The sequence below is a fragment of the Drosophila tropicalis genome, unplaced genomic scaffold (genome assembly GCF_018151085.1).
Source record: "Drosophila tropicalis isolate 14030-0801.00 unplaced genomic scaffold, ASM1815108v1 contig_859, whole genome shotgun sequence".
NCBI classification, from domain to species: domain Eukaryota; kingdom Metazoa; phylum Arthropoda; class Insecta; order Diptera; family Drosophilidae; genus Drosophila; species Drosophila tropicalis.
Genome location: NW_027173353.1, coordinates 9,341,423 through 9,358,937, shown reverse-complemented (window position 1 = coordinate 9,358,937; position 17,515 = coordinate 9,341,423). Strand labels below are relative to the sequence as shown.

Below are 17,515 nucleotides of genomic sequence, written 5' to 3'. Positions count from 1 at the left end.
CGCCCCATTCCATCTATTGCTCAATTAATTAACAAATTTAGCCAAAAAGAACAAACATGACAAACAGGTTTTGTTTGTTTTTAGTTTTCGATTTCGGTTTCGTTTCGATTTCTTCTTTCCTAACCAAAATTAGCACCAGAGAAAGAGCACCGACAGAAACAGGAAAAACCCAAAATGAAATCAACAAAATAAGAATTCTCAAAAACTGTTGACAAACACGAAAAAATGTTCAATCAATTAAAAATATGTTTCGATGGCAAAACCGAAATCGACCCAATCTGCTCCTACTTTAAGCGCATTATTCTTATAAAATACATTCTTTGTTTGCGTTTGTGTAAAAATATTGTAAAAAGAATTTAAACAGCTGTCGTTAATATGTCTACTTACGCTGCTGCTGCTGCTGTGGCTGCGATGGCGCTGAATGACGTCATTTTTTTTGGCATAAATAAATTCAGTTTGAAGGTCACGAGACGCATTTTCATTTCACTTGGCAAGCAACTTGAACACTTAAAGGCTCTTTCATTGTTCAGCCAAATACAAATTGCATTAATTCATAAATTGCACCAATTGAATCAAAGTGTAAAAAATATATATATATATATGTATATGGAAATTCTGGTCTGGGGTTTGTCAAGTGCCCATAAACGATAGCGATGCCTACATATATACAACATTTGTGTGTATATGGGTAGAGTATATACACACATATATATAAAGTAGTTGTCAGACGATAAGATTAAATTACAAAACAAAACAATTGCCATGCATACTAATTGTTTAACTAAAATTAAAGGCAAGTTAATTTACATGCTCAGATGTAGACACACATACATACACATACATGTATGTAGGTATGTACTTAACTTTTGTTTTGTTTATACATATTTGCAAACTGGAGCGTTAGATAAGAAATTATAACCAGATGTTGACGATTTGCAAGTCATTTAGAACTGAAACTTATCCCCAATCAAGCAATGAGGGTTCGTTTCAGAGCTCAGTTAAACTTCAGGGATTCAAATAATGGAGGTCACTTCCGAAAGCCATTTTTAAGTCTTTTTGATAATAGAAATTCATTTGCCATATTTTTTGTTTTATTCATAGTGACTGAAATTAGTAGAGCTTAAAGCTAATACAAAGATACAAATATAAATTATAAAATTGGTTTCGTTTTGAACGCGTTTTTCGTCGAACTTATTTAACAACTGGTGCTTGTGTATTTAAAAAAAAACAACTTTCTAAGTTAACATTAATTGTACGTAGTTTCACAAAAAAAACGTATATTAGGTATGTATTAGATATATTAGGTTCATTGTGTGAGTGTGTGTGTGTGTGTGTCTCAATGGCAGGTCTGGAAATTTGAAATGTGTGAAGTTTTCCACTAAACTAGGCTGACACAGAGTTCAGTTTCGAAAAACAAACAAAGACTTTTGTAGTCCAAAAGTTTTATATTTATTTAAGGCTTAAATGAATTCTTTAAAAGTCTACTGCATACTTTAGGGAGCGACTTGCCCTCATTTCACCTAACCAGATTTGCCTTTTGATGTGCGTGTGTGTTTGTGGTTTCTTTGTAGCGCACCCTGTAAGCCTTTTCAACTTTATTATTATTATTGCTAATATCATAATTAAGTTTATCATATTTAACATATAAACAAAAAATGATTCGTTCCCCCTCCATTTCGCAAGCCATTGCGCCACTGTGCGTTTAGTTAATCGAAGTTGATAGACAGTTGGATACACACATATGTATCTATAGGTACATATGTATTTATTGTATATTACGTTAACTTTTTATTTTCGTGCATTCTGTTTCGCTCTAAATAAACTAAATTGTATAGCTGACATCAATTATTGTTATTATATTTCGGCTGGTTATACGTTCTGTTAAGTGCCACACAATTTCCTGAAACGACATTGGGAGAGAGAATAAAATTTATGAAATACAAAATGCAACAGCAATTATTTCAACAAGGTCATAAATTCCATTTCCACTACCAAATGGAAATTCCTTTCAATTGATGTGGTTGCTTAATTGCAGATCAAATGGATCACATAAGCCGGCAAAAGTTTCAATTGAAAGCAATGCACCCGAACTGCTAATACCCTTTAAATTACTCAAAGATTGATAGTAGACTAGATTCTAGTTTGGATTATTTTGCTTTTAAATTCTTTCACCATTCTGTCTATGAGCTCATTCCTTTGATATCTGCGGCTACGTAAGACGAATTTATTTTAGCAATTGTTCAAATCGATTTCTATAAACACATCGCACATATGTTTATCTATTCGCATATTTCTTTTTATAGTTTTTCGTGTGAAACAAAATGTTGTGAGATTCCAAAAAGTTACTTTACATCCAAAATTACCTTGAAATTCTTTTCCCCCTGGCGATCTAAACTAAAGTTGAACGATCTGGCAAATGAAACAACTTATCTTAGCTCTATGGCTATATATTTACCTTTTTTTGCCTTACATCATGCTTAGAATTGATAAAAACGAAGGAAAACAAAAATATAGAACTGTCTCTTATCAGTGGGGGCGACCTCAACACATGACCGTGAAGTGACCAAATTAATCAAATCGAAACGAAAGCAAAACGATATAATGACTGCAATAGCTTTAGCTATGCCCCTAGCTATAGATGTTTGTATATACATAGGTGTGGTCCTATAAAAATATTGCTAACAGAAGCTTTTTACTTGCCGATAGGAAGTCTAGCTAACTTCATCAAAAATTTGTAAAAACAAAAAAAATGGCAGAAAAAACTGACTCATGACAGAAACTTCCGTTGTGGAAAAAAAAAATGAAAAGTGTGAGATATTTGGTGTGGGTGGTAAAGGTACATATATGTACATATGTCTATATATATAGATACGATTAGAGAGTAGTATATGGAAACCGTTAAACAAACAAACAGCCAAAGGCATAATGTAAAATAAACAAAACGATCGACGATGGCCTGGCCCCGGGGAAGGTCCAAAGAATATTCAAATGTTTTTAATAGTTTCTTTTTTCGTCGTTATGACGTTCGGCCATAACGCTACATTTGCCTTTACAGTGAGGCCTATGTAAGTAAGATTTGTTCTATAAGAAAGAATATAACTCACTACCATTAGATGCTGGTTCAAAAACACGTTAATTTGTTTGATAAACTTAAACTTCTTATCTTTTGTTACTTAGCAGAAGCTTCAGGAGTTCTATCATATACTCCGGACATGCTATAAAGTCATTATTACCTATTCATGTCTATGACAAACGATTTTTGTTAGCGCAAAATGGCTATAAAAGTAATATAAAAGATAAGTCTAGACTCTGTGGTGGATCGAGGGCTGTAGGGAGCATTATCCGTAAAGAATTCGATTTTTGAAAAATATAAAGGAACTTTCAAAAAAAAAAACTCTGAATAAACAAATAATCTTTGAAGTTTATAGAGACGGTTTAAGTTATATGGCAAACGAAAAGTTGCGAATTTCCTTAAAACAGAAATTTATTGCATACATTAAGGGTACTTTTTAGCAACCCCAGATCGAGTAGACTAGTAGAAGGACAGTCCAGACTAGTTTAAATTGTTATTATTGTAATTTCGGTGACCTGAATTTGCATATCGACTAATTCTCACTGTAGTTTGCCATTTAATCAGCTCCTAGCAAGGACGTTTCGACACACCCATGGCAATAAACCTTTTTTTATGGGCCCTCCCCCACCCCGCTCTAAAGCACACCAATCATTTTACCTTTCCATTTGCATTGTTGTTTGGTCTGTCCATTTTAGCTCTGGTTCTGCACTTTTTGGCGTTTTATGTGTTTATAGAACATAGTTCTTTAGCTTTACGGTGGGCAGCGTTCGATTAGCAAATGAGACAATTGCCGCTGCTGGCTGACTGACCGAAAGATCACAGAATACATGACATTGATTATCCTTGGAACTGTGCGAGCGTCGCGCCACAAAGGCGAAAATCGTTTTCTTCTCGCTCTGAGCATTGGAGGCATCTTCACTCGATGGTGGCGATGACCACATGCGATTCTCCGGATCGATGGCACAGTGTGAGATAATATCGGCCGTATAATGCTTGCGGAAGAACTTTTTACGCGTGTTATCGGTCAATGTGATGCCCTGGGAGGTAACTTTGAAATGAACCTCAGTGGCCGGATGCAGAGGCGTTTGGGCATACATCTGCCGGATGGCCTTACGTATCGCTTCGTTGCCGGTTAACGACTCTGTGTCGCAGGAGTATAGCCACAGGACATTGCAGGCAGCTCCATGGGCTAGCAAATGCTCCTGTGCCGGCGTTTTGGCTAACGGATTCGGAACAATATCCTCTTCGGGCAAACGGAGAAGGCACGGCAATGCCAATTGATTGATGGAATGCTCGAAAACCAAAGCCGAAAGTGATGTGAAGACGGGTTCGTTGGCACAGCCCTTTAATCGGACACCACGTTGTGTGGGTTCGATAAGAAAGTGACGCACCAGCTCCTGGGAACCAGCTGGAGGCTGAGAGACACGTACAACCAGGCCATAGGCATTCTTATAGGTTGTCGAATCGCGTACTAAGAAAGTGCCAGGCTGGGCAGATGCCAATAAGGCAATGGCATCTTCACGCGAGAGATTGGCCTTATACCAGAATTTGGCCGAACTGCGAGCAAAGCGTACTGAATCGGCGGCCACTTCCATGGGTGGCTCTTGGGGGAGCCAACTGGAGTGGACTGACGTTGATTTTGTCTTGATGTTGTCTGATAGATCGATTCCAAGCCCAAATGTTGCTGTTGCGGTGTTGTGCCCCCAAATGGTGTGCGCGGTGTGACCGGAAAGGCTGGAGTCTCTGGTCTACTTGTGGGACTAGGCGTTGTTGTCTGGCCATTGGTATTTGGGTTACGCTTGCTACTGGTGGCATAGATGGGCGACGATGGTGATGCGGATAAATCGCGACGAGTGCGCGTAAGTGTCTCCAAGTTGCTGCTGCTGCTCTGACCATAAGTCGAAGAGGCTGGTTCCACATGAAGTTGCTGTTGGCTGTTGATGCTGCTGCTGTTGATTTTGCTGCTGCTGCTGCTGTTAATTGTGTGATAATTGCGTTCCTCTAGCGTGGATGCAATGTGTCGTCTATTGATCACACCATCTGGAACATCCTGATCCTCCACGAATTGTATGGTACGTGTTTGATATGGAGCATATGTGGGTGCTGGCGTTGATTTACGTTCAAAATTTCCATAATCCAAATCATCCAAATTCAAATTGAATTCAAAATCGTAATTATATTTGTTTTTACCCCCCAGAGATGAGGTATTCCGATAATATCCATTACCATTTGCATTTGCATTTCCATTACCATTCCTATTTCCATTGGTAGTATAGATCGTATTTGGATAATATTGCCTTTGTGGTGGTATGGGTGGTTCACGCTGCTGCTGGCGACCCACACCCACACCGACTCCCACTCCCACTCCCTCACTACCCCTATACTCGTTGAAGACCTTTTCGCGTCTCTCCCGTAGCAATTGTTCGAAATCATCTCGCAGTGGCGTCTGCTGTGACGCCGAAGCTGACGTCGAAGACGACGCCGACGATGGAAGACCCGATCTATAATGATATGTATTGGCTATGGTATTTGTATTTGTGGAATTTGTTGTATTTGTTCCATTTCCCAGAGTTTTGCGCACTAGCAAAGGGCTCGTCAAACGCGGTTGGGGCTTGATCATGTCGTTTATGTTATTATTATTGCTATTATTATTATTATCATTTCTATAATTATTTTTATTCGTTGTCGTTGATGTTGTTGTTGTGTTTGTTGTGGTTGTACCGAAATCAAAATCTAAAAAACTATCCGCTCGCGTCGGTGTTGGCGTTTTGCGCAATGGTGTTGAAGTTTTGGCGATTCCATAGCTAAATGGCAACGAATTCTCCCGGGCATGATAAGGTATGCCGTTTCCATTTCCACTTCCATTCCCAATCGTATTATAGTTTTTATAGTAATTATTATTATTATTGTTGTTGTTGTTGGCGTTGCCGTTGCCGTTGTATTGGTATTTATTAGCAGCACCAATAGCACTAGTATCTTCGTACGGCGACCGCATAGTTTCGCGAATTCCAAAAGACTGATTGGAAATAATTTTTGTTGAGCGCCGCCAGAGACCCCCAGACGAAAAACCAACAACAGAAAGACAACACCAACTCTTACATAGATACAGATACAGATACAAAAAGTGTAAATTCAGCGTTGGCGTTCATTCGCTCTCCTCTCACAAACTCACACTCTCACACCAACACACACTCATTGCTGCTCTCACTCTTTGTGTGCTTTGTTGGCCATAAACAAATCCGAATACAGTGACCTAAACATTTTTAAACAAGACAAAAGGGTTTAAGGGTTTCAATTTTGTTTTCTTAGTATATTATATATACATATATTATTTTTATATTTACAATCTGTTCTTGGATTATAAGTAAATTTGGAGAACCATAACAGGAAACGTCGGATCCATTGAGTCAAGCAACTGAATTTACTTAAGTATTAATAAGTTTGTACAGGATGAACTTTAAATTCAAAGATGTACTCTTTAAATTGTTAGTTATTATACCCTTGCAAACAGGGTATATTAATTTTGGTCAGAAGTGTGCAACGCATAGAACGAAGCATCTCCGACCATACAAAGTATATATATTCTTGATCAGCACGACGAGACGAGTTCAAATAGCCATGTCCGTCCGTCCGTCCATCCGTCTGGATCAACGCAAACTCCTCCTAGACTGTAAGAGCTACAGAGCTGATGCATGTAGGCTTGTACATACTGCAGGGGTTGTATATCTCGGATTCAGCCGGATCGGACCACTATATCATATAGCTCCCATAGGAACGATCGTTCGCAAACAGTGACTTTTGTAAATAACTTCGTTACTTTTAACGCGATTGCTTTCAAATTAAACATTTGTTAGTTTAATATGTCTGTTAATGACTGTGCCGAATTTGATAAAGATCGGGTGACTATATCATATAGCTCCCATAGGTGACTATGATCAATATCTTCGTTATTTCCTATGATTGTAGGCCATTGCTTCGCAAACATAAGCCTTTTTATATAAAACGTTCTTCCACATTGATGGCTAATAGGTAAGGAAAGAGTTACCAAAAAAGTTGCAAGGGTATACAAACTTTGACGCGGTCGAAGTTAGCCCCGGTCCTCTGGTTTTTATTTGAAAATCGGCATAAGCCGTTAATTCTTTGTCATACATATTACGGTTTTAAAGGACAGTCTTTAATCTTCATTTTTAACATTGTGCAAAATTTAATCAGCTTATGTATTTGCTAAGTTGGCCCACTGTGGCCTCCCCACTCACAATACACATACATGCAAGCGCACATGCACACACACAGCGGTATTTAGCTAAGGTGTTGAGTGAGGTAGCTCCCAAGCTGGGAGAGCGGCAGAGGAATTGAGCGAGAGCGAACAATTTGCGGTGATGTCATCCCCCCCACTAACTTACCCACACATACATAAGGCTTTGGCGCACAAGCTAATCAAAACAAGCAATCAAAAGTAGATACAAGATCGGCAGTTCTCTCATTTCTGTATAAGCTCATTCTCTCCCAGTCGTTCTCTTTCAGTGTTTGTTGTAAGTTGTAAACAAACGTTCCGAAAGTTCTGATCAATTGACCCATGCTTTCCCCTCTCTGCCCATACATACAGAAGCCACGCACGTTTCATTCTTTACTTCAATTGAATAATGTGATGTGGGGCCATCTGGCTTGATTTTAGAGTGCTGAATGAGTAGAGGGTCTTTGTTCGTTCGAACTCAAAAATGCAATGATCAGCATTTTGAATTGAATTCAAATCTCTTTTCATCTTGTGTATCAATAAATTGCGGTCTACTTGTTGTTTAGGCTCAGGTTGCATTTTATGTTACTATTGAACTTTTGTGGCAAACTCAGATACACACACACACACATATGCAGGCAACTCTTAGATAGTGGTCGCATCTTTCTTTTGATTTCTCAACAAACATTTCTGTTGTAGAAAGTGGAGAAAATTGTCAGCATACCTTTTGTGGGTAAACAAGCGAGAGCAACAGCAAAATGAACTTAAGACTAGCTACATAAAAACCATCTAACAACATATTTGTGACGTCAGAGAAGAGAAATACATACAGCAAAAGTGTTTACAACATCAAAATCTTTTACAAATTATGCAAAAATAAATGAAAAATATGTGATTTGTTGCCAACATGTTGTCTATATGTACATACATAGATGCAGCCAGTTTTGTGGGTGGTTTGAGGTCATAGTCAGTGTTACAACTATCCACCCACAACAAGCTTACTACACACACACACACACTCATACTCACAGAGAGTCACACCAACACGATTATAAACAAGTTGCTGTTGCTCTCTCTATCTCTCCGTTTTCTGGCTCTTCTCACTCATAGTTGGCAACTCGTTTACCTTTTTTTGCACCGCTTTGGGCATCTGCTGGCATTGTTGTTGCTGCAAAAAAAATCTCTCACAACTGATTAAAAAAATAAATTTATTTTTGGAAAAATGCCAATCAATAACCATATGTTCGTATATCATCAATTTGTGGCCAGAAACCATTCATCTAATGCCTATGGAAATATAGAAAACTGATCTTTAACGTGTCTAAATGCATTTGAATGCACTTTTTTTGCGGTTAGTAGTAACGTTTTAGTGGTTTTTCATACATGAAGCAAATAAAGTGACATTTCCCTTTTAGTTTATGCGTATATAATCTTGACCTTAAGATTTTATTACGATTAGGCTATGAGAATATTTTTCTAATAGTTGCATACACTTATAATAACTTAGATAGTAAGCGTTTTAGTATAGATTGTTAGATGTAAAGCAAATAAATATTATTGTCATCAAAAAGGCTTACAGCTGAGCCAAATTGTTGGCTAGTAATGTTGCCAATTAATAATGTTGCTGAAACATTGTTGCCAAACACCTTTTAAATTTTAAAAGTGTTGCATATTGTTGGGCGCTTACTTATAAAAGATGGATAAAAGGAGCACCACAAAATTACTACTACTACTTTACCTAATTTAAAGACATCAAGGCATCGCCTCATAACCATTGATTAGAAAACTCGAATTTGGGTCTTCGGTTTTGTTTCCTTTCAGATTAGGGGTCATGTTTTTACTTATATTTATTTTATTTTACTACTTATGTTGTTTGCTTCATTAAGCTGGAAATACTACAAAAATTAAAATTTAAAATTTTGTAAACTACCTTAAGAATGGTATAAACGCATTTTTTCGAATTACTTCTGTTAGAAAATGCATTTTAAAAAGTAAGAAATAAGTTTATTTGAACATTGCTGCAATTTTTAATCCATGAATCCACTACATAAAGACTAAATGAGTTTAAAAGCGATTATGATCCGATTAAAAATACTCCACAATGAAATTGAAACTAAAAACCAATAAAAATGGTCTGGGACGATATCCAAATTGAATTATAAAGTATGTTATTTTAGATGTCTCATAATAGCATAAGCTATCTCGCTCACTCTTACAAACACATGTGCACTCTAGCGCCGCCACTAGCCTACGGCCAACTCTGGCTTCTTGGACCGCCTAGTAAAGCGCATTCATACGCATATTTCAATCGATTCCATTCCAATTCTAATCAAATTTGGTAGCTTGGTAGAAATTAATAAGACTAAACAAATCTAAGCAAAAATTTGGTGACTTTAACTTTATTAGTTTTCGATAAAATCAGTTTTGCTTCATTTGCGGGGGAGAAAGGAGGTGTGACAACATCTTTACATATGCAATATCTGCGCATTTACTAAGCAAATGTACATACCAAATATGGTGTCTCTAGCTATAACAGTCTATGAGATAAACGCTTTTTTAAATTGCAAGATCCTAAAGGGGCGTGGCAAAAATTTAAAGTAAACTCGATCACTTTACATACCACATGAGCCTACATACCAAATTTGGTGGCTCTATGTCTTATAGTCTCCAAAATCTAGGCGTTAATACGGACGGACACAGACGGATCGACTTAACTGTTCGTACTGATCAGGAATATACACATTCGATATTTCTAAATCGGTGTGATTTGCACATAATGCGACAATAACTGCATGCCTCTTTATTTGTTGAGTTAAGTCCTCTTATTTAAGAAAAATTGCCTGTAAATAAACTGATTTCTGAAAAATATAGTAACATATGTACATGTCCTCAAATACCATGCGCACCCTGTATATGCTTTATGGGGTCGGAAAAGTTTCCTTACGCCTGTTACATATATTTTGTCGACTTTAATATACCGTTTCACCCTATGGGTGCATGGTGTAAAAAGACAAAAGAAAATCCAAGTAAATAATGTATATTTAAAAGTATAAGTTTATAACTATATAGAAGTTTAACATTTGATATTATTTTAATAGGTAATTTCATTATTATAAATAAAACGAAAGTTGACAATTAAAATTATTAATGAGGTGCTAAGGCTTTTAGCCCGAAAAAGAATCACAGACAATAAGTGACTCATTGTGTTACGATGCGTCATTTGCATTCATCAGAAATTTAAATTGTTTTCTTTAATTTTTTGCCTTTACCGTTGCGGAAATAATGTCTTATCACTTAAGAGTTATTTCGGTTTCTGGTTTTTGCAAATTATATATAAAGTTGTGATTTTGTTTTGGTTCGAGGTAGGTTTTGGTTTTTTATATTAGATAATCCCTTATCTAAATATGGTTGAGTGATTATAGTTTTGGACGAATAAGCATTTGAATTGTTCGAATCGGAATCATTCCATTCCAGCTCATACTCGAAAACTCACTGGATCGTTCATTTTTGGAATACAGAGCAAGTGGATTTCTGGACATACAAAATAATTGAGTTTAAGTTAATACGAAAATAAATGAGAATTAAGGTTACTTACGGTCCTTTACACGACTTAAACCACCACGCCCCCTTGTATGTCTTAGCACAATTCTTAGAATCCTCATCGTTGTCTCGGTCGTAGGTCGTAAATTTTTGGTTTAAATTGTAAACCGTCATAAGGTCGTCACTGCCAGTGCCAGAAAAGAGTCCCAATGATTCGAGTTGGTAACCTTCCTTCTCGTTTCCTATTTTGAAATTGTCATAGCGGACTGCGCCCTTTATACCATCGAAATATTTAAACGTTACATAAAGTTCAAACTGCTGAGAGTTGGTAATGCGATGCAGATGATCGAGTCCAATGAAAAACTCTCCGCTTAAATTACCGAAACCACGGCGGAATTCATTCCAGTTTCTGGTAAAGTTTTCACTGCCATCAAAACGATTCAAAATGACCATCCAATTACCGCCGGCGATATCATTATTGCATCGTGCAGTCATTGAAGAAATTTCGTCGATTTGAATATCATGAATGCCCGTGGAAAGATTGCTACAACTAATAACGAAATGTTTCTCTTCTGGTGTAGAAGCACTGAAGAAACACGCCCATATAAGGACTAAAAGCAATAAAACAGCACAGATGATGCCACTAATCAAATAAATTAACCTTTTTGCTCCAGATTTTTGGGTCTCATCATCACCATGAACGCCCTCGGCCATCAGCCTGGAGTGCTGACCTTCCTTATCCGCTTGGTTGTTGGTGGACATGCTACGGTATAATGAATTGCAAAACGTAATTAATCAAATTTTTGGTTTTTGTCTGTACATATATGTACACAAACCACTTACTTAAAATTTGTCGATAGCCGTGTCGCGATTGCTATCGAATATACAGTGAGGTAAGGAAGTACGCGTACCTGGTTTTGAGTGCTTCAGGAAATTATTAATAATGTTAAACATGTAAGTCCTTTAGGAAAAAAAAGGACAACATAATTTTTATTATAGAATATTCATACAAAAGATGTTCAACAACCAAGACCATTAGACAGAATATAAAGAAACACAATGCATTTTGTTTCTTAAGGAATTGTTGAATTGCCTAACGGCTGACTAAATGCTTTAGTCCTACGAAGAATAAACTTCTGAAATCCATTCTATATAGAATTTATCTTTGAAACCTTTGAGGAGATTTTGTGCCCCATTCGTTGAAAGCTGATGGGTCGTAAGAAATATATCAAGGCAAACAAATTCCTTAAGGAACATAAGGCGTTGCGTTTTTTGTTTTTCTGTCCTCATTCTATCCTATAACTTTAAAATTTAAAAGTTTTTTAATCTTTATTGTTTCGAAAACTGTTACAGCACTACGCAGGTGAGAAAAGGAGGTCAAAGGACTTTTAAATTTGCTTTCAACAATACTTAAATGGGTAATATTTTAGTGTTCTGGACCCACGCAAAAACCCGGTTGTCCATATAGACTTTATTTTTATTTTAAATGCTTTGATAAAACTTGAGGAAAACCAAAAAATTCTGCCTATTTTGAATCCACTGTTATGAAAGTAAACAAGGAAAACAATTTATTGTCAATATTTCATGATATAAGACAAATGCCAATAAGTCACTTCATTCAGTAACAGTGTTTAAGAATAAACATCGTGTGTATCTGAAATGGCTTAACAAAATCAGATGCACCAAAGAAATATGCAAAACGAAACAAAAACATAAAACAAAAATAAGTCATAAAGATATAAACATTAGAAGAAGCATTTTTAAGAACAATTGTCTCCTAGAGTCTAAGAGTTCATTTATATACACAACACTTTTGTAAATCAAATCAGTTCATATTTTGAATTCATCAAATAAAGATTGGGTTATTTTCTCTCTGGAATCCCTATTCAAACAGCACTATGAAGATTGCTATTCTTGGTTGTTGATATTCTTCCAAGATCCAAAAATCGACTAAATCTTTATTTGAAATTTTATAAAGAAATATAAAATGCCTTTCCCCCACACGTCAATGTGTTCTGAGATAATGTTTGGCTGAGAGCTGAGCCTTCAAAAAATTACCTTGACCTTGCCCAATTAAATGTTTTAATCATATTCAAAGTTTCGTTTTGCTTTTAATAACATTGTAGATATTATGTAATAAAAATATAATCACAAGGCGCAGTCCAATGCATTTCACTTGGCATTTAAACTCACTACGAGTATTCTTGATAAGGAAGTTCATTGACATTCAAATGCTCTGCAAATGAGTATGGAAAATAAACATGTAGGAATAAACATCTTCTTTATGAGTACGTAGTGATAAGGATGAAGTAGATTCGGAATCTTGGATTTCTATTTTTTTGTTTATCATTTCCAGTATAAAATTGTACTGCAGCTTGGTAAGAAATTGGCTCGTTTTAATTGAGTAATTATTGTTTTGGACGAATAAGCATTTGAATTGTTTGAATCGGAGTCATTCCATTCCAGCTCATACTTCGCAACTCGCTGGATCTCTCATTGCGTGAATATTGTGCAAGAGGGTTTCTAGGAAATAGAGAAAACAAAGAAAGTTGTAAATAAAGTAAAAAAGTTAGGAATTCAGGTTACTTACGGTCCAATGCATAAGCCAAACCACCATGCGCCCCGGAATGCCTGGGCACAATTCCTAGAATCGTTATCGTTGTCCTTGTCGTAGGTCGTGAATTTTCGATTTAAATTGTAAAACGTCATAAGATCCTCTTTCATAGTGCCATTAAACGCTCCCAATGACTTAAGTACATAGCCAGTATTCTCATTGCCGATTCTAAAATTATCATAGCGAGCGACACCTTTCATACCATCGAAATATTTATATTCCACATAAAGTTCAAACTGCTGGGAGTTGGTAATGTGGTGCAGGAGATCGAGACCAATAAAAAACTCTCCGTGTAAATTACCGAAACCAAATCGAAATTCAATCCAGTTTCTGGTAAAGTTTTTACTGCCATCGAAACGATTTAGAATAACTATCCAATTTCCGCCGGCGATTTCATTATTGCAAAATAGAGGAATTAAATCATTGATGGGATTAATTTGAATATCATGAATTCCCGTGGAAAGATTGTTGCAATAAGTGGATTTGGGGAATCCCTTAGGTTTTTTTTGACACTGAAGTAGAGCTTTATCCTTTGAATCTAACTGACTTTTTAAATCCCCTATTTCTTGTTCATTACAAGATAACGAGATGTTTAACCTTTCGTTTCTACTCTTTAAGTTAATAATTTCTCTCTCGAGCTGATTTATCTTAGAAACTAATTCTCCATTCAAACTTTCACCGCATTTTGTGTCATAATTATGTCGTATTTCAGTGTTCTCCGATTCGGAATTCCTTTGTTGGTCAACGAATTGATCAGTTTTCGAAATTCTTTCCATTAGAGAGTGAACAAGGGCTTTGAGTTGGTCAATGGACTCGGCTAATTCATTATTATGTATTGAGAAATTTTCGTTTTGTTTTTTTAGAATTTCAAATTCGTTTTGTCTGTTTCGATTCTTTCGCTTTTTTGGGTGCATCTGTTTAGCGGGTTCCTTTTGGCCATTTTCCAATGGCCCAATTTCGTGACAATAGTTGGTAGCGTTCAGCACTCCGGAACACTAAAAATATAAGATCGAATAAAAATAGTTTATTTCTAGTTGGGTATTGCCGTTTTCTTTCTTCTTCTGAAGAATCTAAACTGAATTTCATGACGAATCGAAATTGGCAAAAAATTATTACGCAATATGCAATTTTTTTTCGCAATGTTTACATATCTACACATACATTTGCATATGCATTTGAAATTGCATATATAAAAATTATTTACACTTACATTTTTCTGTTCATTGTTTATGTATACACCTGAGGCTGCAACTACGTGTCCAATTATTAGGAACAAAATAAACTTGACAGGATGCATTTCTATTTGTTTTCCAGAAATTTATGGAATATTATCGATTCTCGATAACAACAGAACCTTTAACAAAGACAAAAGTATAGATAAACTGACAAGTTCGTCATTTGCATTGAGACTTAATGAACTGGGACATGGCAAATTTGAAAACCAAGACGAACAAGGACAATTGCAATTAATTTGCATAGTCAAATTTCGGCTCTTCCTGTCTACTAAGGTGAATGTACTCCCTTATGAATATGGGATATAAAATGGCTAATGGAAAGAGAATTCTCGGAACGGAACGCATTTTCCTTTACTAATAGAATTGGCTCTGCCGATAGTAATCCTGTTCTTATCGTGGTAAAACACTTGTCGGATTCTCTGAAGAAGGACAGTCGGCCATAAGGAAATGGCTGTCCGGACTATTGGTGATGGAATCAGGAAATACTCTATAATACTCGATCGTTTTGTTGTTTAGAAAACATTCCGAGAATAGCAACAACAAGGTCTCTTCTTAAAACTGTATGCCTGCAGAAGCCTCCGTTATGGGTGAATGACTTAAGATTACAGACTAAATACTCCATTTACTCCAAAGGAGATGGCTAAAGATGAAGCCAGGAGAATGAGCTTGGAGGAGTGGCGGCATTAAGGTCAAGTTACCTTATAATTTGGTGTTCAATGTTGTTGTGATATCGCTGTGCCAGAAAGATGCACATGCTCTATCTAGAGTTGGTAATCTTACCAGACAAATAGAATTAACACTAGGAGAGACGCCCACATATTCTCCACGTCATTTTTGTCGTCATCAGTCTTCCTATTCTTTCTATAATTAGCTGTTTCTCTTTCTAAACTTCTCAGCTCCTAATCTCCAATAAGTTGTTAAATTTGCTAGTCATGCAAGTTTCGTGAATGAAAAGTTATTATTATCAAATTATTTGTTTAATTTAAAGGAACTTACCATGGGCTGTTTCATGGATAAGGAATTTACTCGCGTGGTTCAAAATATGTTTATACATATTGTATATTGTTTATACAACAAACTTATCGCAGTTTCTCGCGCTTTCGTCACGTTGTAAATCTATAAATAGAAACAATTTCAAGTAAATTTAGATATTTGTTTCACTTAAATGATGAAGGAATGTGTAGTTTTTGAACGTACCATTAATGGAATACAATGGAATACAACTTCTGTCAACTGATATCGTAAGGCAACCCGTATGAAGTCGATTGGATCTTGGTTCTACTGTCTAAGCGCCATCTCCTAGAGATCACTTCCAAGACTTTCCATTTGAGTCATGTGTCTAGAGTTCCGAGTACACCATCTGAGATAAAATTAGTATTTTTATACATTTTGGTTCTTCAAAGTGAAAAATGTTTTCTATCAAAGGTTTTTTTTTTGGTTCTGGTTTTGAATATCTTCATTTACTCATACTTGCTTACGGCATCATTTACTTTATCCATTCATCTCATTTATCATTCGTTGTATGCTGAAGCCTCGCCTCTGCAGTCCTTGAAATTAAATGCTTCAATTACATTAAAATGAAATTATCTTCTTAGTTATGATCATATGATCGTTCCTTATCCGAAGAAAAAAGGCCTCGAAAACTATCGACCTCCACCGCCTCCACCTCTTCATTGTTGACATCATTAAACTGTAGGTATTGGTCCACTCCAGTCTCCTTCGAATAAACTTTATTCGCATATCCCACGGGGACTAAATACAAGTACATGGTGCTTCATAATTTGGTGTTGGCACTTGCTGATGTCTCTTTTGTCTAGTAGTTTCTATTCCTTGCATTACTTTACCAGGTGGTAGCATGTTGCCTCGGTTCACTCGCCCTTTTGGAGTTGCCAGGAGTTCTTGTGCCTTGAATTCATTTGATCTTGTCATAAGCAGCAGCAGCAGCTTGCATTGCTTCCAGCATTTTGCGTTTTATTGGCTGACAGGACTCTGTTGTGTCTTGGTGGTGGCCATGGTGCTGCTAGAGTGACGGAGTGTTACTTTTCAATCGATTACTTACTCGATTACTTTTTAAACCATGCAATTTTGAGTCGAATGCTAACGCATTTTTGAATCGAGTTCTTAGGCACTTTTCTATATAATAATTATGCACTTTTAAATCAAAAAATCTGTGAAATATTCGATTACAAAAATGTGAAATATTCGATCAAAAATGCTTGACAAAAACGTAACGTAAGAGATTAACACGTAATAGATTAACACGTATAAGATTAACACGATTTCGCTAGAAAACGACGTTAAATTATCTTTCAAAAGACATTTAATGATGAATATGAAGAATTACCAAATATTGAAGGCAGTACTTTCCCAGTGGTAGGGTACTGCATATAACCATATTCTAATTGATGCATATACAGCTGAGTTCAAAAAAATAACAGTGCAGTAGATGCAAACGGAGATTTCAAAAAATATTGGATTATCCTTGTCCTTCCTTGGAAAAACAAAAAAAATTTGGTTCTTTTTACTAAGTTTTGGTTGGCAGTAGTTTAATTAATTAGATAATTCTTATTTAATAGTATTTGCTTTTAGTGCTCTAGTTAGAAGAGGTAAAATCTATAGAGAAATTCAAAGTTCAGTTAGATGTTTGGCAAAGATAGTCTCTCATATCCTAGATTACCAAATTATAGTCCCACTTTATTTTGTTTATCACTGCCAATTATTACATTTTGGTTGAAGTTATATTGCGATCGGAATAATTGACATTCAACAATATAAATTGGGCATTAAAACAATGTTGTTTTAACTTTTCTATAGAGGTT

The 17,515-nt window shown here is 36.1% G+C and overlaps 1 protein-coding gene and 2 long non-coding RNA genes across 8 annotated transcripts; all 3 read right to left on the bottom strand.

Annotated features, from left to right (window-relative positions):
* Positions 1-1,069: 1,069 nt before the first annotated feature.
* On the bottom strand, positions 1,070-6,076 carry by (blistery). Its single transcript, XM_068297483.1, is given in 3 exon segments — positions 1,070-1,900; positions 3,731-4,689; positions 4,692-6,076. Coding segments are annotated over 2 exon segments (2,265 nt in total). The 5' UTR covers positions 6,069-6,076; the 3' UTR covers positions 1,070-1,900; positions 3,731-3,801.
* Positions 6,077-10,328: 4,252 nt separating this feature from the next.
* On the bottom strand, positions 10,329-11,719 carry LOC137582608 (uncharacterized). 2 transcript variants are annotated; one of them, XR_011033303.1, is made up of 3 exons: positions 11,691-11,719; positions 10,903-11,610; positions 10,329-10,838 (listed from the first exon to the last, which is right to left on the bottom strand). It is a non-coding gene; the product is annotated as an uncharacterized lncRNA (long non-coding RNA). The 2 variants fall into 2 exon arrangements; XR_011033302.1 differs by lacking the exon at positions 11,691-11,719 and having other exon boundaries at positions 10,903-11,671.
* Positions 11,720-12,938: 1,219 nt separating this feature from the next.
* LOC137582335 (uncharacterized) lies at positions 12,939-16,829 on the bottom strand. Of its 5 annotated transcripts, none has more exons than XR_011033277.1 (5): positions 16,756-16,829; positions 15,894-16,056; positions 15,693-15,812; positions 13,438-14,456; positions 12,939-13,370 (listed from the first exon to the last, which is right to left on the bottom strand). It is a non-coding gene; the product is annotated as an uncharacterized lncRNA (long non-coding RNA). The 5 variants fall into 5 exon arrangements; XR_011033275.1 differs by lacking the exon at positions 16,756-16,829 and adding an exon at positions 16,167-16,733; XR_011033276.1 differs by lacking the exon at positions 16,756-16,829 and adding an exon at positions 16,175-16,733.
* Positions 16,830-17,515: the final 686 nt, after the last annotated feature.